Source organism: Natrix helvetica (assembly GCF_964273705.1).
Source record: "Natrix helvetica genome assembly, chromosome: Z".
Taxonomy (NCBI): Eukaryota; Metazoa; Chordata; class Lepidosauria; order Squamata; family Natricidae; genus Natrix; species Natrix helvetica.
In genome coordinates, this window is record NC_138554.1 from 23,441,505 (window position 1) to 23,469,371 (window position 27,867).

The 27,867-nt window shown below is 44.9% G+C and overlaps 1 protein-coding gene across 1 annotated transcript in view; it reads right to left on the minus strand.

The window, feature by feature from the left end:
- Window positions 1-1,155: 1,155 nt before the first annotated feature.
- The window catches only part of TMC4 (transmembrane channel like 4), a 32,104-nt gene continuing 5,392 nt past the window's right edge, over window positions 1,156-27,867 (minus strand). Inside the window, exons 5-16 of the mRNA XM_081932853.1 lie at window positions 26,459-26,544; window positions 25,965-26,110; window positions 18,915-19,062; window positions 16,350-16,523; window positions 15,114-15,277; window positions 8,643-8,769; window positions 7,902-7,999; window positions 6,978-7,164; window positions 5,326-5,456; window positions 4,564-4,719; window positions 4,348-4,426; window positions 1,156-2,728 (exon numbers count right to left, since the gene is read on the minus strand). Coding sequence (XP_081788979.1) covers window positions 2,675-2,728; window positions 4,348-4,426; window positions 4,564-4,719; window positions 5,326-5,456; window positions 6,978-7,164; window positions 7,902-7,999; window positions 8,643-8,769; window positions 15,114-15,277; window positions 16,350-16,523; window positions 18,915-19,062; window positions 25,965-26,110; window positions 26,459-26,544 — 1,550 coding nt within the window. The 3' untranslated portion in view covers window positions 1,156-2,674. The remainder of the gene's footprint in view (window positions 2,729-4,347; window positions 4,427-4,563; window positions 4,720-5,325; window positions 5,457-6,977; window positions 7,165-7,901; window positions 8,000-8,642; window positions 8,770-15,113; window positions 15,278-16,349; window positions 16,524-18,914; window positions 19,063-25,964; window positions 26,111-26,458; window positions 26,545-27,867) is intronic.

Here is a 27,867-nt window from a genome sequence, read left to right on the forward strand (position 1 = left end):
GACCTCTAGACTACTGCAATGCACTCTGTAGGGACTGCCTTAGAAAATCACACCGCATGCAGCAGTCCTTTTAAATGCAGTCTTTCCCAACCTTAGCCATTTTTGAACTTCAGCTCCCAGAATACCCTAGCCATTTAAAGATGAATGGACTTCCATTCCCAGAATTGAATTTGCGAGTTGGAGTCTACATATCTTAAAATTACTATGGTTGGGAAACATTGCCTTAATGGCAAAAGCCAGTTTGGTGTAGTGCTTAAGGCGCTCACCTAGAAATCAGGAGACGGTAAGTTCTAGTTCTGGTCATGAAAAGCCATCTAGGTTTCCTTGAGCCAGTCACTCTGTCAGCCCAACTCACCTCAGAGGATTGTTGTGTGGAAAATAGGAACAGGAAGGGGGATTAGGTATGTTCACTGCCTTGAGTTACTTATAAAGAAATAAAGGTGAAAAAAATCTTTCAAAAACTCATAAACCATAGAACATCTGTGCCCAGGTCCTGAATTGGTCACCAATACATTTCCAGAGGCAGTTTAGAGTTTCACTACTGCTTTCTCCTAGTGAAATTGACCCATCTAGTGCATGCTTCTGAGCAACAAATTGTTAGTGGTCCCCCTTTGGGAGCTTATAAATTTTGCTTTTATGTTCTACCCCTTATTTTATACAATAGCATCCCTCTTGAGAATCCCTGAAATTGAGGAAAACACCTCTTCCAGAGACCATATGGAGAATGATGGACCTGTATCATCAAGGGTATCGTTCTGTTGAATTTATAGGTTTTATGTTCTGTTTTTACCATTTTTCTAGTGTTAACAAGCAGAAGGTTGTGTTGATCGCTGTTATACACAAAGTAAATACAATCCTGACAGCTGCAAGATTGAGCAAAGATTTGGCTTTCTGTATCTGTTTGCTGTTGCCTAATAGTCATCTGCAATTTTGTAGCTCAAAATTTAGGGATTTATGGCTACTATATCAAAAGGGAATACTGTAGCTTGAAATCTATTGCTGGATGTATAGTGTTTTGCAGTACTGTAGTAGAAATATTTATTTATTTAATATTTGTTTATTTCAACCAATCAACCTCATGCTATATAATAACATGACTTTAAAAGTTTACACTGAAATATTATTTAAATTATGTACTATAGTACTTGGGTCAATTTTAAATATTTAAAGTTTATGTTTAAGCATAAGAAAGAAATGCAGCTAATTCAGATCGATGGCTTATTTAGCTAAGCATTCTTCCCTCTACATCTAATCAACACTGACTCCTTACAGATGGTGCTCGATTTACAATCATTCATTTAGTGACCTTTCGAAGTTACAACAACACTGGAAAAAATTACCTACAACCAGTACTCCTCTTACAATCATCACAGCATTCCCACGGTCACATGATCAAAATTAGTGCAGTTGGCAATTCAGATGTATCTATGACAACTGCAGCATCCCAAGGTCATGTGATCCCCATTTGCAACCTTCCCAGCTGGCTTCCAGCAAGCAAAGTGAGTAGGGTTGCCTAGCAACCATATAATTTTAACAACTGCAAGTGATTTGCTTAACAACTATGGCAAAAGGGTCATAAAATTGAGTGTGATTCACTTAACAACTGCCTTGCTTCACAACAGAAATTCTGGTCTCGGTTGTAGTTGTCGAGCACTACCTGCATTAGATTAATTCTAGCTTGATTTAGTCTAGTAGTAATCTTTAATCTATATGGTATCACAAACAAGTCTATAATTGTCCATTCATTATTGTTGGGGAATACGAAAGTTAAAAATATCATTTGTCCAAAGCCAAATAGTGAACGGTTAAATTAGAACAACAGGAAAACCCTAATTCAATGTAGATATCTGACTATAAATTTGTTGGATTTTTTTTTCATAACCATGTATGCAATCACAATTTATGTCTGCACATAGCAGGAGCTTTCCAATTTTATGGATTGGCAAAAATTTAAAGAATAATTTATTCAGTACTCAGTTGTTTACCACCAAATTTCAATTTATATGGTAATACATTTTTAAAAGACTCAAGTATAAGCCCATCCATGAATAAGTTAGGTAATTGTGAACATTAAAACAAACAAAAATTCTAAGGATTCGCTTATCTACAGGTGGCGCACTTTTCATAGTATTTGTTTAAAAATTTGAGGGTCGGTTTATCCATAAATCGGATTATGTGTGAGAATATTGTATATGGCATCTTTCAATCAGAGACAGTTTTTTTGCTCAGCCTAATTCCTGATGAAATTATTAATTCTACTTGAGTCACTCAAAAGATCACTTTAAGGCTTCCAGTATTCCAGAGTTTGAGAATGCCTGCTGCCCCTGTGATCTCCTTTCTAATTATTCAGCTGATTTGGCCCAGTCTCGCTTGTGAGTCCAGACAAAGTCAACCAGCTGCTAGTTCATTAAAGCTAAGCGTATATATAATATAATTTCTCCTTATTTAATCATTTTCCCTTCTGTTTTATTAAAAATGATAACTGAACAACAATTTTCAGAGGATCTTGGAAGCCACCATAGTACATTGCTGCAGTGCAATTTGAAAACCATAACATAAAATTTATTTATTTATTAAACTTACATGCTCTGCGCATTTAGCATGTGGTGATATCTTGGAAGTATTGCTGAATAAGATGAAAAAAGTGTATTCTTGTGTAGATTTTTCTTTTCTTTCACTGGCTCAGTTCTGAAATCCGTTTCACGAGGAAGAACTTATCCTGGCCCTCCTGAGAAAAAGAGAACGTTGAAAGCCATGAAGTCTCTCTCACAATTTGATAGTGGATGAGGCAACTGAGCTGTCATACATAAGCACAAAGATCTGGATGAGCCTAAGGTTGGGGGTGGGTGGGAGCGTCCCCTTTCTGAGACCCCCTCATGGGTTTGAGTTGGACATCGCCCACAGCCCTTGGGGAGAGGGACAAGATTGGCTAAGGCTGAAGATGAGCATTTGGGGTTGTTACTGCTCTGCCAGCTTCCTGCTATGAGCTGTTCAACTCCTTATGAAGCCAGTGTAGTGGATAAAGCATTAGGCTGGAAACTGTTAAGACTACTAGAAACTAAAGACTGTGAGTTCTAGTCCCACTTTAGCCACAAAGTCAGCTGGGTGACCTTGACCCAGTCATTCTCTCAATCCTAGGAAAGAAACAATGGTAAATCACTTCTGAGATCGTGCCAAGAAAACTGCAGGGACCTATCCAAGGGTCAGTACTGACTTAAAAGCAAAAAAGAGAAAACAGAATAAATCAAAGCTTTGTAGATTAGCATGCTGCACAAACCAGATCATTTTAACTAATTCAGCAAACAATTTTAGAAATCCCAATGCAGTATCATGTATGAATTTAGCATTCTTTCCTCCATCCCACCATTTCATTTTTTTAAAAAAAATATTTTAAAAGTACAGGAAGCTTTGAATAGAATAGTGTTGGAAGCCACCTTGGAGGTCTTCCAGCCCCCTGTTCAAGCAGGAGACCCCATACCATTTCAGACAAATGACTGTCCAGTCTCTTCTTAAAAACCTCCAGGGATGAAGCACCCACAATTTCTGAGGGCACGTTGTTCCACAGGTTTATTGTTCTCAATGTTAGGAAATTTCTTCTTAGTTCTAGGTTGCTTCTCTCCTTGACTGGTTCACATCCATTTTTTCTTGTCCTGTCCTCTGGTGCTTTGGAAAATAAGTTGACCCCCTCTTCTTTTTCACAGCCCTTCAAATACTGAAATACTATCATGTCACCCATAAAAGTCATCCTTTTCTCTAGACTAGCCAAATCCAAATCCTGCAACCATTATTCATGTTTTGGTCTCTGGGCCTTTAATCATCTTAGTTGCTCTTCTCTGCACTTTTTCCAAAGTCTCAACACCTTTTTTCTATGTGACCGAAATTGGATGCAATATTCCAGGTGCGGCCTTACTAAGGCTTTATAAAGCAGTACCAATACTTCAAATGAGTTTAATTCTGGAAGCATGGCTTTAAAAAGATAAGTAATTTCCCTAGCTAGCTAATATTGTTTCCTTTGATTGACTTCCACTATCTCACAAAATAGAAACTAAACCTGCACTATCTTCTCCTGCACAGAGTTAATATTAGAAGTTTTTAAGCTGTGGCATAATGAATACTAATCTTAGAAGCTTTAAACACAAATTTCTGCTGGATAATCTTTGAAGTCCTTTCCAATAATTATTATCATAGAAAAGAATTAACTTGCATATGCAGAACCGTAATTAATATATCATTGCCCTCTCCCCATCTTTTCTGCATGCCCATTGCCCATCCTGAGCTATCCAGTCCTGGAGTCAATTTTTCACCACCTCATACCCATTTTTGGATTGCTTTTAATTGACTACTCACCAGACGGAGCTGTCCTTTGAGACCTTTGATCCTGGAACTGTATGAGTTGGCCAGGGCCTTGAGGTAGAACATGAAGACACTTGAAGAAATGAAAGAAACAGAGAGAGGGAAAAATAATTATGATATTACACCAGATGCTACAATCCTTAGGATGTGAGATTCCTTTTCTTCCTGTGTCCCATTCACCAGACCTCTTTAGAAAATGCAATTCCTCACCTCAGAAGCAGAAACAAGGGTGCAGAAAAGGCAACTGAGCCCACAAATCTCAAGAAGTCTTGGGCACCAGCAGGTAACTTTGACACAGCCTGGGTGACCACATTCCACATGGTGGATTGATCACGGAACGGGCCACATGCTTTTGAAGGAGGCAGCCTGAGGGGGAAAATTGGGAGTGAGATGGTAGCTAGCAGGGAAGGGAATTAAAAACACATTTTATTTGCTTAAATGTGATACTCTTGCTCACTCATCAAAGCATAACATAGTCTGCTTGCTTTTGAATCAATAGCAATAGTAAGAGCACTTAGAATGTATATACCACTCCAGAGTGCTTTACAGCCCTCTCTAAGCAGTTTACAGAGTCAGCATATTGCCCACAACAATCTGGGTTCCCACTTTCCTGACCTCGGAAGGAGGAAAGGCTGAATCAACCGAGAGCCAGAGAGAATTGAATTGCTGGCAGTCGGTAGAATTAGCCTGCCATACTGCATTCTAACCACTGCACCACTACGACTCGTTGGCCATCAGTGTGTAAACCATAGCTTGCTTACTCTTTGCCTACAGGTAGCCAAATTGGGTTTATTGTGTAAACTATAGTTAAGCAACATTGGCTTAGCAACACTTTTAATATTCTACTTTTACAGGTGTTGGGAATGTTGGGAACTGTGGAACACAGCTGTTAAGATGCCAAAGTAAAAATCAACAAAAAATGTTTAATGGAGTTAGCTCCCTGTTAAGGTTGTAGGGCACTCTAATACTTACACGAAGATGCTATATAGGGCTGGAACACAGGATATCGTGAGTCCCAGGAGTAGAATTAAAAGGAAAAAAGAGTTGGCGCTTGAAGCACGAAACGTGCGTTCGGCTGGACGGCAGTTAGCATAAAGGGTGAGCTAGAAGAATGGAGGGGGGGGAAAATCAATCAAAGCTATAGAACAGTGTTTCTCGAATTTGGCAACTTTACAATGTGTGGACTTCACCTTCCAAGGCTGGGGAATTCTGGGAGTTTAAGTCCATACATTTTAAAGATGCTGAGATTGGAAAACATTGCTGTAGACACTTGGATCGTGTCCATTTTTTGTTGAAAATGTTCTCAATTTCTTAGAAGCAACTGCTGTCTTTTTATGCACTACTTCAATAATATTGAGACCAATTAAAAACCAATAAAATTTTGTTTAAAAATAATAATAATATCGAGACCAGATCAAAATTACTTTTTAATTTTTTTAGAAAGGTATGCTCAAAAGAGTGTACAATTAATTTTAATTCTTGCAAAATTGAAAGGTCATTCTTTCAAGGTTTTTTTTTTTTAAAATTGTTGTTCTTCTTGTTTTCCTTTTAAGTTATTTTTTTCAAAGTGCCCATGAGGTAGATCATTGGAGTAAGGGTGCTGCACCTTGGTATTCTGTTATTTTTGGCTATTTCTGGACATTGGTTTATGCCAGTGTTTCTCAGTCTTTTCAGCTTGAAGACGTGTACACCTCAACTCCAAGAATTGAGGATGAGAGCATAGGATGAAGGCAGGGAGGAGAGAGGTACATTCAGACTAACTAAATTGACACCAGCCCTTCATGGTAGACCAGGCAAGGACACCAAGATTATGAATGCTAATTCTACTTTTATTATAAGGTTACTGTAACAGAATCTTGCATGTCTGAATGTGCCTCTCCTCCCCCTGCCTTTATCCTTCTGACCCAGACTCAGATATCTCTTATCTGACTATAGTCTTGGCTATGGCTCCTCCTCCTTCTAGTCCTCAAAGCTATTCTCACAGCCCACTATAATATTTTTCAGATTTCAATCCAGCAATCCCATCAACACTTGCCCCAGATCTAGGAATGGGCTTCAAATTTTTTAGCAAGGGGTTCTCTGCCCATTTGCTGGGTGGGCCTGGCATGGTGGGCGTGACCTGGTAAGCCGCCTGCACTATGCTTGGGAATGGGGGCGTTTTTGCCCTCCCCAGGCTCCGGAGGCTTTTTTCGAGCCTCTGGGAGGGCGAAAACAGCCTCCCCAGGCTCTGGGGGCTGGAAATAGGCCCATTTCCCGAACTTCCAGGAGGCCTGTTTTTTGCCCTCTCCGAGCTTCCGCACGCACCCTGCACTTACCAGCATCCAAAATGGGCCCCCTGGGGACTCCTGGGAGGGCGGGGTGGGCAGAGCCAGCCAGGAGTGGGATTTGGGGGTTTTCCAAACTTCACAGAATCTTAGCTAGAGGTTCTCCCGAACCCCTGCAAAACCCCAGTAGCCCACCCCTGCCCAGATCCCTGTCCAAATACAAAGGTTTCCTTGAAGACAGTAAACGAGTTGAAAGCCACTATTCTGGATTTTCTCACAGTAATTAACCAAGATCCGAATTTCCATTGCTCCTTCTCTGCTCCACCTTGCAATTGCGTTTCGGAGCTATTGTTGAATCACCTTTTTCATGTAAAAGATGGCAATATATTTGATGGTGTTGAGCACTGGCAGAAGAGGACAAAAAAGGGCTCCTGTCCAGCACAAGGTCTGCCCATATACCAGGTTCAAAATGTTGTCAGGAACCATGAACTCCTGTTCTCCCCACCATTTGAGCAAGAGGCAGGATGGCCAGTAAGTCACCAGAATCCTAGAAAACAAAAGAAAGGGAGATTTTGGATTTTGCTGGTGGCCCCTGACTTTTATGTGAAGTCCCAACTTAGACACATGTTGTTCCAGCCATTTACTTATTCTTTTATACAGGTAATCCTCAATTTACGACCTACCTGGAACAAGGGAGTTATGACCCAGTTCTAATGGTCACTCCCCATCCATCAATCACATGACCACATGTTAGGCGCTCAGCGATATAGTGGTATTTACTACTGTTTGCAGGTTCCCACTTTTGGATTAAGGAAAGTAACCAAACTACAGGTGATTCTCTTAATTCTGACCGTAATGGAGTCTGCCTGTTATGGTTACAAGTCATGAAGGTTGTAAAGCAGTCACTTACGATTAACACAATTTTATTGCCTTTTCTGTTTAGATCTCTAAGCGAAGGTTGCAGTCATGGGGCAGTTTTGTTGAAAACCGAAAGCAAATGTAGATATTTGGCAAGAGAGTCATAAAACGTAGTCACGGGACATGGGACACTGTAAACAGCCTTAAATGCAGACTGGTTGCCGAGCACCCAAAATGTAGTCATGTGACTGCATGGCAGGGTTTCCAGTTGTTGGGTTTTCAGAATCAGGTCATAAATAGCCCTCCAGAGGTCTTTGGTAACTTCAAACAACTGTTAAATGACCATGCATGTTGGTCATGTTGAGGATTATCTGTAATCATCCCCTCTCCACCATCAATAGACATGACAAAACTTAAAAGGCTTACTTTCTGGGAAACTCCACCAACAATATCACAAGCAGTGTGATCACCAAGTCAAAGATCATCAGTTTGTACATTTCCTGCCCCACTGAGGTCTCCCAGCACTGGAGAGAGAGAGAGATAAGGTTTTTTTTTCAGTTTCTTCCTATACCAAATTGCTCATAAAAACTTGGCATTTCTCATTTGCCTGTATTCTAGAGAACTACAACTCTTTCAAATAACCCAGGAATTAATTTCAAATTTAAATTTAGTTTTTGTTAGGAGAATGAAGGAATCTGAGTTACATCTGTTCATTCATTTTGGCGTTAGGGTTAGGATTAGGATTAATTTATGGGACAGGTTTAGAATTAGAGTTAAGGTTAAGATTAGATTTGTTTGGCCTGGACTTTGTGGTATGTAAAGTAACGTTGCTGAAGTCCATGAGTCACTGAAATCAATGGGGCTCAAATTAGTCATACCTAAATATGTTTAAACGTGTAATTTAACCTAATTACAATAGCTGTATTACAAATATGTCTAGATCTGGCTTCAAGAATGCAACTGCTGTGTTTCATTTTCCGAATTTTAGGAAATAGGACTCTAGAATGACACTATTCTACTTTTTGTGATCCCTCCACATAGATAATCTTTCCAATCTTTTTTCCCACACGAAATCTTTTGAGGAAAATATTAAATAGTAGCATAACTTGTTTTGACTGGGAATTTAAGAAATTTTTACCTCCCACATAAAACCACTATTTCCCTTACCGGGTGAAGATGATTATTATAACCACAGTTGCGGCACTTGGAGTTCTGTGGGTCTCCATTACAGGTGATCTGTCCCCAGAGTGTAACGAGAACCACAATTAGGCTAGCAAAACGCAAGACGACATTCCTGCCAAAAGAGATGGACATGTCAGTGTTAGATATTAGCATAAACCACTGTAAGTCTCCACTCAGGTCCGCCACTCAGGGCGGGAACAAGGGGTTGTTCTGATTGGACGGGAGGTGTACCAGATCCCTATAAAAGGGGAGCTACTCGACCCCCAAAAAAGCTGGATCACTACCACTACTAATAAAGAGCTGTTGTTGTCACTATCATCTGGAGTCTGTTCTCTTGTTGCCCGAATCTAACATTGGCGACGAAGGTGGGATCGAGAGACAGATAGGACGAAGAAGCTACCTCTAGAATCTACGGATCCAATCCAGCCCCGGGATTCGGCGGAAATCCCGGCAGCCATCTCAGCGCGGCAAATTCAAACGCAGACAAGATGTCGATGCACGCTCCACCAACTCCATATGACCCAATCGCCGAGCATTGGGAATCCTACATGCTGAGATTCGAATGCTTCCTCGAGGCAAACGATCTCACGGGAGTACCGGACTCCCGGAAAAAGAATATGTTCCTGAGCTACTGTGGTCGAGAGGTCTTCGAAACGGCCAGGGATCTCTCTGAGCCAACCCCCATCCAGGCGGTAACATGGACGGCGCTACAACAGACGCTGCAAATGCATTACGCGCCAAAACCTTCCTGCCACGTTCGCCGCCAGGAATTCAACATGAGGAACCAGAAGGTGGGAGAATCCATAAACCAGTACGTTGCAGCACTTCGAAAAGCAGCAACACATTGCGAGTTCAGGGACCTGGACGAGCAAATCCTGGCACGCCTCATTTGCGGGTTAAAAGACATTTCGTTACAAAAACGATTGTTGGCCAAATCCAACCTAAACCTACAAATTGCGCTAGTCGAGGCGAGAGCTTCTGAATCAGCGGACAGATCTTCCGAAACAATACAACGCGGGTACACCGCGATCCAGACCGGAGCCAGGCAATCCAGAGTGCATTATGAGGCCGCCGATCAAGAGACCGAGGACAGCGAATACGAAGACAGTCATCGCATGCGGAGCAGTCACACGAGACCGGCAGGAAAATCCGAATTCCGTTTGCCACCATGCGCAAGTTGCGGAGGGAACCACCCCCGGTCTACCTGCCATTTCAGAAACATTGTTTGCTCACATTGCGACAAACTTGGGCACATCGCACGAGTGTGCCGGAGCGAAGTCCCTGCCACACAATGGCAGCCTTCTATGTACCGCCGACAGAAGCCCAACCCAGGGGCTTGGCGAAAAAACAAAGGGCGCCAGAGAGAGAACCGAGGGAGTCAGCCGAGAGAGAGTATCCCCAAAGAGCTGAAAGGGCGTATTCACAGAGAGCCGAGAGAGAGTATTCCCAGGAAACTGAGAGAGAGTATCCCCAGAGAGAACCCATGAGAACCTATCTCACAACGATAGGTCAGGTCCGCACAAAGCGGCCTAAAAAGCTGAAAATCACTGTCCTCCTGGAGGACTCCCCTTGCGAGCTTGAAGTCGACACGGGATCATCCCTGACGATCATCTTGTGGTCAACCATGAAAAAGGCAATTCCGAGCCTTAAGAAGCGCCAACTGCGAACACCAGACATCCTGCTACGAGACTACCAGGGGAACAGGGTCCCCATCGTGGGTCAAGGCACGTTTCGGGTCCAGTTCAAAGATATCATAGCCCAGCTGCCCGTGACCATCGCCAGCGCACCCTTACAGAGCCTCCTGGGACTGGATTGGTTCGAAGCCCTGGGGCTAGAAGTCACCAGAATCAACACCATGGAGAACAACAGCGCTGAGGAAATCTTTAAGGAGTTCGAGGATGTGTTCAGCCCCGGCCTTGGTAAGTACGTGGGAAAGCCAATATCATTCAATCTAGATCCAAAAGTGGCGCCAATCCGACTCAAACCTAGAAGAGTGCCTTTTGCACTCCGTCCCAAGATTGACAAAGAAATCGATAAGCTCGTAGAGCAAGGGATCCTTGAACCGGTGGATCACGCGCGCTGGGAAACCCCCATCGTGACCCCAGTTAAGCCAGACGGGTCAGTCCGCATCTGCGCGGACTATAAATGCACAATTAATGTCGCCCTACAACAGAGCGCGTATCCTGTGCCCGTAGTCCAACACCTATTGCACTTATTGGGACCAGGAAAAATATTTGCGAAGTTAGACATGGCACAAGCGTATCAGCAGCTGCCTGTTGATAGCGCCACGGCGGAGGCCCAAACTATAGTGACGCACAGGGGTGCTTTCAAATGCAACCGGTTACAATTCGGCGTAAGCATCGCTCCAGGTCTGTTCCAAAGCGTCATGGAACGGCTTTTGCAGGGCATACCAGGAGTCGTTCCATAATTTGACGATATCTTGGTGTCGGCTGCAAACAAGGAGCAACTATTAAAACGTGTTAGAACTGTTTTGGCCAGAATCAGAGAAAAGGGTCTCTGCCTAAAAAAGGAAAAATGCCAAATTAACGTGCCTAGCGTAGAATTCCTGGGGTATAGAATCGATGGACTGGGTATACACCCAACATCGAAGAAAATTAAGGCGATCCAGGACGCCCCACCACCACGAAATCAGACCGAGTTGCAGGCATTCCTCGGACTTCTTAACTTCTACAGTGTTTTTCTAAGACAGAAAGCTACCGTCGCTGAGCCGTTACACAGACTCCTAGCCAAGAACGCGAAATGGACCTGGGGACGCTCCGAGGCGGCCGCCTTCGCCGCAGTCAAGCGTCTGCTCACGACCGACTCTCTACTCATCCAATACAGCCAAACTCTACCACTGGTATTGACCTGCGATGCATCACCTTTCGGCGTCGGCGCAGTACTCAGCCACAGAATGCCAAACGGTAACGAAGCACCCATCGCGTTCTACTCAAGGACTTTGTCATCGGCAGAACGAAACTACAGCCAAATGGACAGGGAAGCGTTAGCCGCTGTGGCTGGAGTCAAACGTTTCCACGAGTATCTCTACAGCCGCGATTTCGAACTTATCACAGACCACAAACCATTGTTGGGTCTTTTGGCGGGAAACCGCCCCACACCGGTCTCACTCTCCCCGCGCATGACCAGGTGGACTGTTTTCCTGGCTGCGTATTCCTACAAGTTGATACATCGACCGGGTTCCACATTAGGGCACGCAGACGCACTCAGCCGTTGCCCACTACCAGAACTGTTAACAGACCCCACTCCCGAAATACCGGTTCTCTTGATTGACTGTTTGGACTCAGGGCCAGTTTCTTCTGTGGACGTTGCTAGGTTTTCTGCTAAGGACAACGTAATCAGACAAGTACAAACTTGGGTATGGAGGGGGTGGCCCAAAGGGAATGTGGGACCCGAATTCAAACTGTTTTGGTCTAAGCGCGATGAACTGTCGGTTTTACAAGGTTGTTTATTGTGGGGGGATCGAGTTGTTGTACCATACGCACTGCGGAGAAATGTATTAGAGGCTTTACATGTTGGGCATCCAGGGATCGTAAGGATGAAAGCGTTAGCTAGGAGTTACGTTTGGTGGCCAAACATGGACAAGGAGATAGAGGAATGGGTAGCCACTTGTGATCCGTGCCAAGAGTCCAGACCAGCCCCCCCTGAAGCGCCCGCTACGGATTGGGACAAACCGAAAGCACCCTGGTCGCGAATACACATTGATTTCGCAGGGCCAGTCTAAGGGCAAACGTTTCTAATAGTTGTGGATGCATACTCCAAATGATTGGAAGTAGTCCTGATGGCTTCAATCACGGCAGAGGCAGTCATTAAGGTACTACGGCGGCTTTTCGCCACTCACGGCCTGCCCGACCTCCTGGTTTCTGACAACGGGCCCCAATTCACGGCCATGCAATTCGAAACATACTTAGCGAGTCAGGGAATTCGGCATGCCCTCGTCGCGCCATTCCATCCGGCATCGAACGGACAGGTGGAGAGAATGGTGCGATCTGCAAAAGAGGCCCTCACTAGGATGGGCCCAGGTGATTGGCAAACACGAATCGACCATTACTTACTAATCCAACATATTACCCCTAGTGCCACGACGGGAAGGAGCCCCGCTGAACTCCTCATGGGTCGCCGCTTACGGTCTCACCTGGACCGGCTTCACCCAAACTACTCTGCCACATCGCCCCCAGACTCCACAAGCAAAATTCGGAACTTTAGCATAGGGGATTCAGTATACGCCCACAACTATGCAGGGGGGACGCTGTGGATTCCGGCAAAGGTAATTGGTATCACGGGTCCGCGATCATACTTGTTGGAACTAGAGGACGGTAGAAACTGGAAGAGGCACATAGACCAACTTCGAGGTCGCCTAACGCACTCCAACCTACGATCAGCAAATGAAGACTTCATTCCGTCGGAAAATCAGCCAATACAACAACCCGAATATCCGAGCACAGAGGACTACAGCACCACGGAGCCTGGGGTGGAACCTGAGATCAGCAATAGAGCGGAACAACCTCCGAGCGAGGGGAACCTACCATCCCCTGCCAGCGAAACGGAACAAGAGGAACACGCCGGTCTCACGCCCGCTCCAACTCAACCCGAACTTCGACGGTCCACCCAAGTAAGGCAGAAACCGGCATACTTACAGGACTTTGTCAATAACCGGAACACTCCATCTAAGAGGGGAGGGGTGTTAGATATTAGCATAAACCGCTGTAAGTCTCCACTCAGGTCCGCCACTAGGGCGGGAACAAGGGGTTGTTCTGATTGGACGGGAGGTGTACCAGATCCCTATAAAAGGGGAGCTACTCGACCCCCAAAAAAGCTGGATCACTACCACTACTAATAAAGAGCTGTTGTTGTCACTATCGTCTGGAGTCTGTTCTCTCGTTGCCCGAATCTAACAGTCAGGTTGCCTAATAACAAGATAGAAGGGGGAAGAAAATCATGTGAGCAGCTCTTGGTCTCTTAAGAGCAGTTGGATCTGTAGATATCCACAAAGGATATGCTGTTGGAGAAAGATATGGAAATAGACGTGGTTTAAAATTTGCACCTCAACCTGCATCAAAAGGTACAAATTAGAGCAACCAAAGGAAGATGTCAACAAAACACATCACATCCCTGGATTCAGTTCTCAGACTCTTCACAATGTTCAAAGTAGAAAATATTGATTAGATGTGCTCTCAGTTCGGGGTCCTCCAAAACAAAAAAGATGCAAAGTAGATCACATTACTCTAAAAAGCAACTGTTTACTTAGCATCACACTATCTATATATGTAAAAATGGCTGTGTATGTGTATGTTCCACCATAACTCTGGAATGCCTTGAGCAATTTCAACCAAATTTGGTACACAGATGACTTAATCTCTGGAAAAAATACTGTAAGGGTAAGACATCCCTAACACTCCTTGAGTGTGTGTTCTGTTAAGATACAACCTGTTGTGCCTTAAAATGAATTATACTGTACTGTCATAAAATGGCTTCTACTGTACAGTGCAGTGGAGTTGCCATGGTAATGGCTTCACAGAACTACACAAGGGGGCTCCTTCTGGTAAGGGGGAAAATCCAATATTAGAAATTACATTTGGTCCAGACATTTCCCTTCTATAAATAAATACCCGGGCAATGCCGGGTTATCAGCTAGTCTGTAAATAATAAATAAATAGAAAATAAAAGAATAACAATCACAGTTACAACAACAATGGGCTTCCAGTGCCCCATAGTGTTCGATTCCAGGCTTCTGGACAGGGATTGCAGACCAACCTCAGTGACCATAGAATAACTACACGTGTTATCTTCTCTGAAGCCGATGGACTGCCATATACTTAATCTAGTCTGGTCTATTTATAATCAGCGCACCTCAAAATAACTGTACTGGTGAAGGATGCTTAGATTTGTGTTCATTAGCACCTAGAAAACTATTAGCCCTTCACTTCGAGGTAAAGAATTGATGTTAGGTGTTCAACAACTTCCAAAGGGGAATTGATAATGGTACGATGAAAAATAATTCCATTCTGGAACTTCTTAGAATATGATGGATCTGTCTAATCCTGCCTCTTACTCAAAACAAAGTGCCATCTCTGTCTCGGTGAGAAAAAAGCCTGCTTCTGCACATACATTGGCTAAAAATGAAGTCAGTTTAAGAAATCTCTTTCCAGATTTCAGCACCTTTTTCCTTTTGGCCCCTGATTACTGGAATTCCCTATTTCTTTATCCTTCTCATCTTTGCTATGAAAGCAAGCATCAATAGCTTTTCTTTCTCTGGGCAGTGGACAGTGGGCCCGTTAAAAATGAAAAGAAAGCACCAGTCTTATTCCCCACCCTCGATAGCAGCAACTTTAAGACTTGTGGACTTCCAATTCTGAGATTCTGGCAGTCTTAAAGCTACCATGTTTGGAAACCCCTGCTCTATTGCAAACATACCCAGATGTTGTTTGTTTTTTGTACCTCAGAAGTGTGATTTTGATTTCAAAGCTGAGTGGGTATTTCTCGAGTGGCACAAGGAACTGAAAGATCATCGGGACAAGGAGATTGGCGGCCGTGATGACAGCGGAGGGAAGATAAGCCACCAGCAGTCCCAGCAAGAACAGACTGTTGTCAGAAGAGTCTGCCTGTATCAAAAGATAGAGGAATTTATTTGGCGATGAATGTTATGGAAAGAAATAACGCGATTCAACAGGAGCTTTCTTTGCAAATAAGGCTTACGAGATAGAGAATTGTCTTCTTACAGGTAGTCCTTGACTTACAACCATCTGTTTAGGGACCATTTGAAATTACAACAGCACTGAAAAAAGTGACTTATGACCGGCCCTTGCACTTGCACCACTGTAGCATCCCCATGGTCACATGATCAAAATTTAGGCACTTGGCAACTGGCATGTATTAATGATTGCAGCATCTGGGAGTCACGCAATCATCATTTGTGACCTTCCCAGCAGGCTTCCAACAAGCAATGTTTATGAGGGAAGCCAAATTTGCTTAATGACCCCATGATTCACTTAACAGCTGCAGTAATTCAACGACAAAAAAAAAAGATTTTAAAATGGGCATAACTCACTTAACAACCACCTTGCTTAGCAATGGAAATTCTGGTTGTTACAATGTGGTTGTAAGTCAAGGACAATCTCTACAGGCTCAACTTTAACTTCTTGTTATGTTCAAAGCATTGAGGCGCTTCTGGTGTGAAACGATCAGCCAGTGACATCGCTGTTGTCCGGAGGATGCTCAGTTGGAGGCTTCCTTTCATGTCCCCATGAATGAGCCCACCAAAGCGGTACCTATTTATCTGCTTGTGTTTGCACAATTTCAGCTGCTAGATTGGCAGGAGCTGGAGCAAATGACAGGTGCTCACACCATCACACAGCAGTACTCAGGTCTCAAATACAGGCATGCAGATCGTCAGTCCAGCGTTCTAACCACATGATGCACTATGCTCCTTTACTTTAACTTGTAAGGCCCTGCTTGATGGAACTTCCATGCAACTGGCAAAGTCATGTCCTTGGTCCATATGGCCTCTCCTTGGATTTTCAGCACCACAATTGCTGCCAAACCTGACCAGAACTGCTTTTGGGATAACCTAAATACTTCCACCACAATATGGGGGACTGGTCACAAAGCGGTGAGGCCTTAAGTATTGGGGGAAGCACAACCTCTTGACGGCTAACTGAGGGCCCACGTACTTACTTTTCCCAACGTCTCCTGGGAATAGCTCACGGCCAGGTAGATACAGTAAAAGGAGACTCCCAAAAGCACTAAAACCAAGATATTGATCAGACTTCTCAGGACATAAAGGCCAACTCGCTGTGATGTGGTCAACTCTGCTTGGTGCTTGCGGAAGCTGGCTTCTTCCAGGTCCATCTGGAAGAGGAGAGGAAGAGAAGAGAAGCATCTGAAGCAGCTCAGAACAATCAAAGCAGCTTTAAATGATAATCTTGAAAGACTAAACACATGCAAAACACATCCAGCAGCCTAAACTCAGATAAGCAAAGATAGACACCAGACAACAATCAAGCACAAAAAAATACCCTCTCAAGAAACTACCAAGGAGAAAACAACACCCTCCGCAAAACTGGCAGGGCATGCTATTGTATATAAAAAAGGAGCAAACCCTACACTCACTAGCACTGAAGATGTTACCTAGCTGGGTAATGAAACATCTGCAAGCAAACAACCAAACTCCAAGGATTCCACAAAATTAGCTTCGCCCAAACCCTCATTGAGGGGTTCTATTTGCACATTGCACAATGCCATTTGTATGAGCATATGCTGTTTTGTGACCTTGGCAACGGTTGTTTTTAAAACCATGTGGGAATACAGTCAATTGTAGTTTTCCCAACAACCTAAAAACTGGGATTATATATTTTTTAATAGTGTCTTAATTGTATTATTCTATAGTATCAGAGCAACCATGTGATAAATTAAAATTCAGTTAGCAATGCTCTAGCTCAGTGATGGCGAACCTATGGCATGCGTGCCACAGGTGGCACACGGAGCCATTTGTCAGGGCACGCGAGGCACTGCCCTGTCAGCTGGCCAGCACACATGAGTTCACCCCTTTATAGGAGCCTGGGGAGGGCGAAAAGAGCCCCCCCGCCCCCCCCCAGAGGCTCTCTGGAGGCTTCATGAGCTTCCCTGAAGCCTCCAGAGCGCAAAAAACCGCCCCTACGGGCAAACCGGAAGTTCAGGAACGGACTTCTGGTTTGCTCGGAGGTTCGTTTTGACTGCTCCGGAGGCTTCAGGGAAGTGTCCTGAAGGTCCCTCAAGCCTTCGGAGCGCTGAGAACAACCCTCCGAGCAAACCGGAAGTCACTTCCGGTTTGCTCGGAGGTTCATTTTGATTGCTCTGGAGGCTTCCCTGAAGCCTCTGGAGGGCTTCCGGGGTGGGGGGGCAGGGGAGGCTGTTTTTGCCTTCCCCAGGCTCCTATAAAGCCTCTGGAACATGGGGAGGGCAAAAAAAGCATGCAAAAAATGGGGGTTCGCGCCTGTAGTGCATGCATGCGCACTGGGGGGGGGGGTTCGTGCATTGCATTATGGGTGCGGCACGCCTGCACACGACCCCCCTGTGCTCCCCCCACTTATGGCACGTGAGCCAAAAAAGGTTCGCCATCGCTGCTCTAGCTTATCCTTTTACACGTTCTTGACAAATCAGAAATCCATTACCCTTGAACAATAACAAAAGAAAAAGATTCTACCTATCATGTAAATTGTAAGGTTACATCTATTTGGGGGTGGGGTGGGGGACAAACAATTGCACTAATTGTTGAAAATAATCTAAAAGTTTGTTTTCTCCACATCCAGTTGTAGAACTGGGGATAAAGCCCCAACCTTTGAATTTCTCATTTCTGCAGTTTCTTAGAGCCATAGGTCTTTACGAGAGAAATTTAGGTTACTGATAGTCCTTGACTTAAGGCCACAATTGAGCCCAACGTATCAGTTGTTAAGCAAGACAGTTGTTAAGTGAGTTGTGCCCCATTTTGCAACCTTTTCTACCACAGTTGTTAAGTCAATCACTGCAGTTTTTAGGTGAGTCAGGCAGTTGTTAAGTGAATCTGGCTTCCTCCATTGACTTTGCTTGTCAGAAGCCAGTCCGGGAGGGTTACAAATGGGGATCACATGACCCAGAATACTGCAACTGTCATAAATACATGCCAGTTGCAGGCCTCCAAATTTTGATCATGTGACCATGGGGATTCTGGGAGTGCATGGGGATGCTGTGATAATCGTAAGTGTGAAAAGCAATCATAAGTCACTTTTTAAAGTGCCATTATAACTTTGAAGATCACTAAACAAATGATTGTAAGTTGAGGACTACATGTATCCCATTATCTGTTTTGCTTATAGCAGGGGTGTCCAAACTTGGGAACTTTAAGACTTGTGGACTTCAACTCCCAGAATTCCCCAGGCTGGCTGGGGAATTCTGGGAGTTCAAGTCCACAAGTCTTAAAGTTCCCAAGTTTGGACACCCCTGGCTTATAGCAACAGAAAAAAGGTGAAAGAACATTGTGTTGCAGAGGTTGAAATGACAGCCTTTAGACTATGAATAAATGTTTGGAAAAATAATTCCCACTAGAATTTGGGTCTAAGGGGAGGAAATGTTCTACTGGAAGCCACATTAGTTCAGGATAAATTGTAGCTCTCCTTTTTCTTCCTTCCTGTGGGGAAATGGTCAGCCCTACCCTTCTGGAGCATGACACATTAAAAGGGCTGCTTCACATGCCATCAGATATCTGGTTTTAGCATCTGTCCTTACCCGTAGCTCGTAGCGGATGCTTTTATGCTTTAATTGCACCATGTTATCTTGCATCAGGCTGAAATCCCAGCCAGCAAATACTTTGTTGCTGTAGGATGCAAGGGATGTGTCTTCACTAACCAGGCTTTGTTTGAGGCAGAGGACTGACCTGAAGATGGATGGAAGACAAGAAAAATGTAAACAGGAGTTTCCTGAGAGGTGGATCCATCGGGAAGGCTGCTTATTGTGGGCAGGGAAAACAGTTCTCAGATGAATGGAATGCACTAAATCAAGTTGACATAAAGAGGCATAAGCAATAGAGAGAGATATATAAGGCTGCAGCCTGTTGATCATACTAGAATAATTCTCATAGATTAGGTTTGTTCCCTATCTCAACCTACAAATGGGAGATTTTTTCTTTTCTGATATCTGACAATCCCAAAGCTGCCCCCTGCTCTTGGTTTAGGGAAGATCTTTGCTCCGTTTTATTATTTTATTATTGCCTTTGGCTTCTGAGGGAAAAGAAAAAAAAAGGAAGTGACCTAGTGGTGAAATACAATTTTTTTTACTACCAGTTCTGTGGGTGTTAGATCGGGCAATGAGAAGGCAGACACTGGCTTAACGCAACAACAGCTCTTTATTCAGACAGACAAGTATGTACAATCCAGCAACTGTTCGGTCTGACAGCTCCCCTTTTATAGGGAGCTGTCAGACCTCTTAGCCAATCAGATTAAACCTCTGTTCCCGCCAGAACAGAGGACCAGAGTGGAAACTATGGTAGCTAGTGTTAATATCTAACACCACTCCCCTCTTGTTTGGAATGTTCCTATTGGTCACATAGTCTTTGAGGTAGGCGGATCTTTGTTTCGCTCTACCAGACCTGCGCAGTTCATTTGGAACCGGTTCTTCAGGCAGGTCGGACGGACCTGTCTGTTCTCCAGCTCCGCTCTGTGAAACCTGCTGGAACTTACCCCAGGCCACGGCTGGAGTTCCCTGGCTTTGCTCACTTGGAGCTCGCATTGGGCCTGCAACAAGTTTTCCGGTACCTTCGGGTTTGAGCTGGCTGTGGAAGGAGTGAATGTCTGCTCCTTTTGGGTAGGGCCTTGGCTGCTTTGTTTTGGAATTTCATCTGGTGCTCTAAGATTGGAGTGGGAGAGGCGACCACAGAGTTGGTAAATATGCCTCCTCCAATTTCTACCATCCTCTAGCTCTAATAAATAAGAGCGAGGCCTGGTTATGCCTATTACCATAGCAGGAATCCACAGAGTTCCCCTGGCGTAGTTGTGGGCATATACTGAATCGCCTACGCTAAAGTTTCGAATCTTGCTTGTGGACTCTGGGGGCGATGTGGCAGAGTAGTTTGGGTGTAGCTGGTCTAAGTGGGACCTTAGTCGGCGACCCATGAGAAGCTCAGAGGGACTTCTCCCGGTGGTGGCGCTTGGCATAATATGTTGGATTAGTAAATAGTGATCAACCTGTGTTTGCCAATCACCTGGGCCCATTCTGGTGAGGGCCTCTTTAGCCGATCGCACCATTCTCTCCGCCTGACCATTGGCAGCCGGGTGGAATGGCACGACCAGGGCATGCCGAATTCCCTGGCTAGCTAAGTAGGTCTCGAATTGCATGGCCGTAAATTGGGGCCTATTGTCTGAGACCAAGATATCGGGCAGGCCGTGCATGGAGAAAAGTCTCCGTAGCACCTTGATGATCGCCTATGTCTTAGTAGAGGTCATCAGGGCTACCTCTAACCATTTCGAATATGCGTCCACAACTATGAGGAACGTTTGGCCATGAACGGGCCCTGCAAAGTCAATGTGCACCCTAGACCAGGATGCCTAAGGGCGCTCCCACTCCTTAGTGGGCGCCTCTCGGGGACCTGTCTGGATTCCTGGCACGGAGTGCAGGTAGCCACCCACTCTTCTATCTCCCAGTCCATGTTAGGCCACCAGACATAGCTCCTAGCCAAGGATTTCATCCTGACAATGCCAGGATGCCCCACATGTAATGCCTCCAATACTGCCTTTCGCAGTTTGCTCAGAACGACCACCCGGTCCCCCCACAGTAAACAGCCCTTGATTACCGACAACTCATCACGTTTAGTAAAAAACATTTTAAATTCGGCCCCAACAGGCCCCTTGGGCCACCTCCTCCACGCCCAGTTCAAAATCTGCTTAATAGTAGAGTCTTTAGCAGAAAAACGGGCAATGTCATTGGACAAGACAGGTCCAGAGTCCAGGCAGTCAATAAGTAGGACCGGTGTCTTGGGAGTGGGGTCGGCCAGCAGTTCAGGTAGGGGACAGCAGCTCAAAGCGTCAGCATGTCCCAATGTGGAACCAGGGCAGCCAGGAAAACAGTCCACCTGGTCATGCGCGGAGACAAAGATACCGGGGTAGGTCGGTCCCCAGCCAGTAGCCCTAACAATGGTTTGTGGTCTGTCACAAGTTTGAAGTCTCGGCCATAAAGGTACTCGTGGAACCTCTTGACTCCCGCTACTGCAGCCAAAACCTCTTGGTCCATTTGGCTGTAGTTCTTTTCAGTGGAAGACAAGGTTCGTGAGTAGAAAGCAATAGGGGTTTCCGTGCCATTGGGCATGCGGTGGCTGAGGACAGCACCAACGCCAAAGAGGGATGTGTCGCACGTTAACACCAGCGGCAAAGTTTGGCTGTACTGGACCAGCAGGGAGTCAGCAGTCAGAAGGCCTTTCACCGCGGCAAATGCGGCAGCCTCAGCTCAGCCCCAGGACCATGTGCCGTTCTTGGACAGGAGACGATGCAAGGGCTCAGCGACGGTGGCTTTCTGTTTGAGAAAGATGCTGTAGAAGTTAAGGAGCCTGAGGAACGCCTGCAACTCGGCCTGATTGCGAGGTGTGGGGGCTTCCTGGATAGCTTTTACTTTTTGGGATGTCGGGTGGATCCCAGAGCCATCAATCATGTACCCCAGAAATTCTACCCTGGGCACATTAATTTAGCATTTTTCTTTTTTGAGCCGGAGGCCTTTTTCGCGAATTCTGGTCAAAACAGCACTAACTCTTTTTAAAAGTTGCGCCTCGTTTGCAGCCGATACCAAAATGTCGTCAAAATAGGGGACGACTCCTGGTATCCCCTGCAAAAGCCGTTCCATGACGCTTTGGAACAATCCAGGGGCGATACTAACTCCGAATTGCAGGCGGTGGCATTTGAATGCACCCCTGTGCGTCGTGATGGTTTGAGCCTCCGCTGTGGCGCCATCTACAGGCAATTGCTGGTATGCCTGCGCCATATCTAATTTAGCAAAAAAAAATCCTGGGCCTAACGAATGTAGTAGGTGCTGTACAATAGGCACAGGATAGGCGCTTTGCTGTAGCGCGTTGTTTAATGTGCATTTATAGTCCGCACAGATGCGGACTGACCCATCTGGCTTGACCGGGGTCACTATAGGGGTCTCCCAGCGTGCATGGTCGACCGGCTCTAGGATCCCCTGATTCACCAGCTTGTCAATTTCCCTATCGATTTTAGGGCAGAGAGCGAAAAGTACTCTCCTGGGTTTGAGCCTGATAGGCACTATGTTGGGGTCCAAGTTAAAAGAGATTGGCGTCCCCACATACTTACTGAGACCAGAGCCGAAGACGTCCTCGAACTCCTTAAAAATCGCCTCGGCGCCACGGTCTTTTACGGAGTTGATTCCCGTGACTTCCAACACCAGGGCTTCAAACCAATCGAGCCCCAGGAGGCTCTGTAGCGGTGCGCTGGCCACAGTCACGGGAAGTTTGGCGCTGATGTCTTTGAACTGCACTCGGAAAGTGCCTTGGCCCATGATGGGGACTCGGTTCCCCTGGTAGTCATGCAAGTGATGTCTGGGGTGCGAAGGTGCCATCTTTTCAGGCTCGGGATGGCTTGCTTCAGGGTCGACCAGGAAATGATCGTTAGGGACGATCCAGTGTCGACATCAAGCTTGCAGGGAGCGTCCTCAATGAGGACTGTGACTTTCAGCTTTTTTGGCCGCCTAGTGCGGACTTGCCCTATCGTGGTTTGATAGGTTACTTTACTCTCTGGGCGCCCTTGAGTTTTCCGCCAGGCCCCTGGGTTGGGCCTCTGTTGGCGGTTTTGGCTGGCAAGCTGTGGCAGGGAATTCGCTCCGGCACACTTTGGCAATGTGCCCCTTCTTGTCGTAACGCTAACAGGTCGCGTCCCGAAACCAACAGATAGGCCGGGTATGGTCCCCTCCGCAGCTTGCGCAGGGCAGCAGGCGCGAGTTGAATTTTCACACTGGTTTTGTGCGGCTACTGCGCATGCGGTAGCTGTCATCATCTTCACTGTCAGAAGGTTCTTGTTCAACGGCCTCGTGATGTATGCACGTTTGCTTCTGCGTGGTTTGTGGCACGTTGTGTTGGCGCTGTAACGCTTCCGTAGACTTGTCTGCAGATTCGGATGCTCTGGCTTTGTCAAGTGCGATCTGCAGAGACATATTTGATCTGGCTAGCAGACATCTCTGCAGATTAATGTCCCACACGCCGCAGATTAAGCGGTCTAAAATTTGGTCATCCAGGTCATGGAAATCGCAATATGTTGCTGCCTTTCGCAGGGCTGCAACATATTGGTTTATGGATTCTCCCTACTGTTGGTTCCGCACGTTGAATTCATGGCGGCGAACATGCCTCGATGGTTTGGGCGCGTAGTGAGTTTTTAGAGTCTGTTGTAATGCTGCCCAAGGAACCGCTTGGATCGGAGTTGGCTCCGATAAGTCCTTCACTGTTTTGAAGACCTCTCGGCCGCAGTAACCCAGGAAGAAGTTCTTCTTGCGGGAGCCAGGAATCCCCATAAGGTCGTTTGCCTCGAGGAAGCATTCGAACCTTAACATATACAATTCCCAGTGTTCAGCCACCAGGTCATACGGAGTTGGCGGGGCATGCATGGCCATTCTTGGATGAGGCGATTCGAATTTGCCGCTCAAAATGGTCACTTGACGCCGCGCCGAAGCTCCGGGCTGGATTTACTTGCTGGATGTCTCGTTGTTCGTTTCTTCACCCATCTGCCTCTCGATCCCACCCTTGTCACCAGTGTTAGATCAGGCAATGAGAAGGCAAACACTGGCTTAACGCAACAACAGCTCTTTATTCAGACAGACAAGTGTGTACAGCAACTGTTCAGTCTGACAGCTCCCCTTTTATAGGGAGCTGTCAGACCTCTTAGCCAATCAGATTATACCTCTGTTCCCGCCGGAACAGAGGACCAGAATGGAAACTATGGTAGCTAGTGTTAATATCTAACAGTGGGCGTGACTTGGTGGGCGTGGCAGGGGAAGGATACTGCAAAATCTCCATTCCCACCCTACTCTGGGGTCAGCCAGAGGTGGCATTTGCCGGTTCGCCAAACTACTCAAAATTTCCGCTACCGGTTCTTCAGAACATGTCAGAACCTGCTGAATTTCACCCCTGAAGTGACCTGAGGTCCATTAACTATATAGGTAGTATTTGACTTACAACCACTTGTTCAGTTTGAAGTTACAATGGCACTGAAAAAAGTGACTTATGACCATTTTTCACACAACCGTTGTAGCATCCCCATGATCACGAGATCAAAATTTGGATGCTTGGCAACTGGTTCATATTTATGACTTGCAACGTCCCGAGGTCATGTGATCCCCTTTTTGCTAACTTCTGAAAAGCAAAGTCAAAGGCAGATTTGTTTAACAACCACGTTGCTAAATTAACTGCAGTGATTCACTGAGCAACTGTAGCAAGAAAGGTTGTAAAATGGGGCAAAACACACTTAATAACTGCCTTACTTAGTAGCAAACATTCAATTATGGTCATAAGTTGAGGACTACCTGTAGTAACTTGAGATCCCTTAGCTATAGGTATGTATGCTTACATCATCTGTTGCTTATGTGTTAGTCTTTCACACCTTTCTGAGATGTATAAATATGAGTGTATCCCTTTGTTTGTCAATATTTTTTCATTTATTTTTCTCCTGCCTTTATTATTTATACAAATACCATATTTTTCAGTTTATAAGGTGCACTGGAGTATAAGACTCACCAAGATTTTGAAGAGGTAAACTAAAAAAAAAGGGTTTTGCACTCTGCAGGCCTCCTAAAACCTCTGCACGCCTCATTTTTTGCACAAAACAGGGCATGCATAGGTTTTGGGAGGCTTGTAGAGTGCTCCTAGGGGCCGGGGGGTGGGGAACGAGAAAAAAATGGCCTGTTTTTCGCTTGTTTTTGCCCTCCCCAGCTCCCGGGAGCACTTTGCAGGCCTCCCAAACCCTCTGCACGCCCATTTTTGCAAAGGGGGCGGGGTTTCAGTAGGCCAAAAATACTGTATTCAGTGTATAAGACACACTCAGATTTTCAGCCTCTTTTTTAGGGGAAAAAGGTACATCTTATACTCTGAAAAATACGGTAATTCAAGATGGCAAACATACCCAACACGCCTTCCTCTTCCTATTTTCCCCACAACAACAACCCTGTGAGGTGGATTGGGCTGAGAGAGAGTAACTAACGCAAGTCATCCAGCTGACATGTATAGCTGAGCTGGGACTTGAACTCATGGTTTCCCACTTTCTAACATGGAGCCTTAACCAGTAGACTAACCTGGCTCTCATTCTTGTGAGTGAATCCCTCCAATACACATTGTTTAATTAATACTGTTCAGGTAGTCCTTGACTTACAATAGTTCATTTAAGACCATTCAACATTACAGTGGCACTGAAGAATGTGACATGGCCATTTTTCACAGTTGCGACCTTTGCAACATCCCCAGGATCATGGGATCAAAATTCAGATGCTTGAAAATTGGTTCATATTTACGACCGTTGTTGTGTCCCAAGGTCATGCAATCACCTTTTGCGAACTCCTCACAAGCAAACTCAATGGGAAAGCCAGACTTACTTAACAACCAGGTTACTAACTGTGGTGATTCACTTAACAACAATAGCAAGAAAGGTCATAAAATGAGACAAAACCCACTTAACAAACATCTCACTCAAGAACAAAAATTTTGGGCTCAGTTGTGGTTGAAAGTCGAAGACTATCTGTACTGAGCCTTGATTGCTCACTTGGAGACTTGTGTTTTGATTCCACAGTGGTGCTCACCTGCGAACAATCCAGGCCAGGCAGAACAGCAAGTAGAATAGCGTTGTGAGGAGATAAGCGAGAGGAATGTCATAGGCAAAGTTGACAAAGCTGACAGCCATATTTGGATAATAGCCGTAGAACAGGTAGGTTTGTTCTATGAATCCCTGGAGAGAAATAAACATTCACATCACAGCAATGGTGGTATTCAAATTGTTTTACTACCAGTTCTGTGGGCGTGACTTGATGGGCATGGCTTAGTGGACATGGCAGGGGAAGGATACTGCAAAATCCCAATTTCCTCCCGATAAACGGACTTGGGAGGCAGAGAATAGATGAGGCGGGGCCAGTCAGAGGCTGCATTTACTGGTTCTCCAAACTACTCAAAATTTCCGCTACCAGTTCTCCAGAACTGGTCAGAACCGGCTGAATACCACCTCTGCATTACACATGGTGGTCACTGTAGCTACTTCCCAAGATATTGGGAATACATCCTTGAGGGTATAATTTCTTACCTTGCCTGACAGAAGATCCATAATGTAGAAAAAGTAGCTGACCAAGCCTTGAGGGACGGGATTGTATTTTTGACATAGTACATTCACTGGAAGGAATTAGGGAGCAAGAATTAGCTTTCCAGCATGGATGGGGCTCAAGGGTCGCATTCAGGCTTCTGATTTTTGTAAGAGTGGGTCATACTCTTTCTCAGAAAAAAAAAAAAGATAAAATATGTACAAAATACCAGATGCTCTTAGCACCATTCCCGGGAAAAAAATGATCTACCTTACTACCTTTAAGTGGGAAATGCATGATCTTGGTTGCTGAAGTAGCTTTTTCCAAAACACTCATGTACCTTCTCCTTCACAGTACATTTGCAACCTATTCTTCTAACAAGCCTTTTAGTCATGTCACTTAGGTAATTTAGTCTTTGACCTTAATGGTTTTATGGTAATTACTCCTTTAGATGGCAGTGCACTTCATTTCCTATTTCAAATCATCTTACAACCCCATCCCAGCTCTTTGAAAAGCAGGGGGTGATTATCCAATTTGCTTCAAAAGGTAGTAACTAATGTTTTTATTGACTGATTGATTGAAAGATGGATGTTTTAAACATTTGTGTGCTGTTCCTTAAAATTGTGTTTATTTACTTCCAAATGGAGTAAATCTACATTTCTTATTACTTATACAAGAGCACCCTGTGTATAACTGCTCTATAGGTCTTCCCTGCCAGCATCACAAACACATTTTATTGACAAGAGTCCAAATGGCAAGTAGAAATTCAGTCGGATTCTCCCTCCTTGAAATACAGTGTAATTAAAGCTATGCCTTATATACTGATTGTCCTTTTTTGAGCAGCATTGGGCTTCAGAGTTTAGTGACCTTGATCTTAACAACAGATTTCTGACATTTTGCCAGCAACTCTGGCTGGCATTTTTAAAGGCAAAGTGGTCTGTTACACCTATTGAATTTCTGCCTCTATCTCAAGGCATAATAGAACCATAGGATTTAAAAAATACCTTGAATGTCTTCTGATCCAACCCAAAGAAGGAATCCTCATATCATCCCAGGCAAATGGGGTGTTTAATCTTTGTTTGAAAACTTCCAGTGATGGACTCCAAGAAATAGGCTGTTATACTGCTTAATAACTGTCATGGTTAGGCAATTCCACCATATTTCAAGTTTGAGTTACTCTTTGTAAAGCTTCCACCCATTAGTTCTTGTACTAGCTTCAAGCAGTACATAGCATATATCTATACCTTCTTCCCTATGATAGCACTTCAAGTACTGGAAGATTTTACATGTCTTTCTTTAGACCAATCTTACTCAATTATTTTAGAAGGTCGTCTGAGAATTCAATCTCTAAGACCCTCACTATTTTTGTTATTTTTCTGTGCTTTTTCAGCACTGTGAGCTGCATCAACAGAAG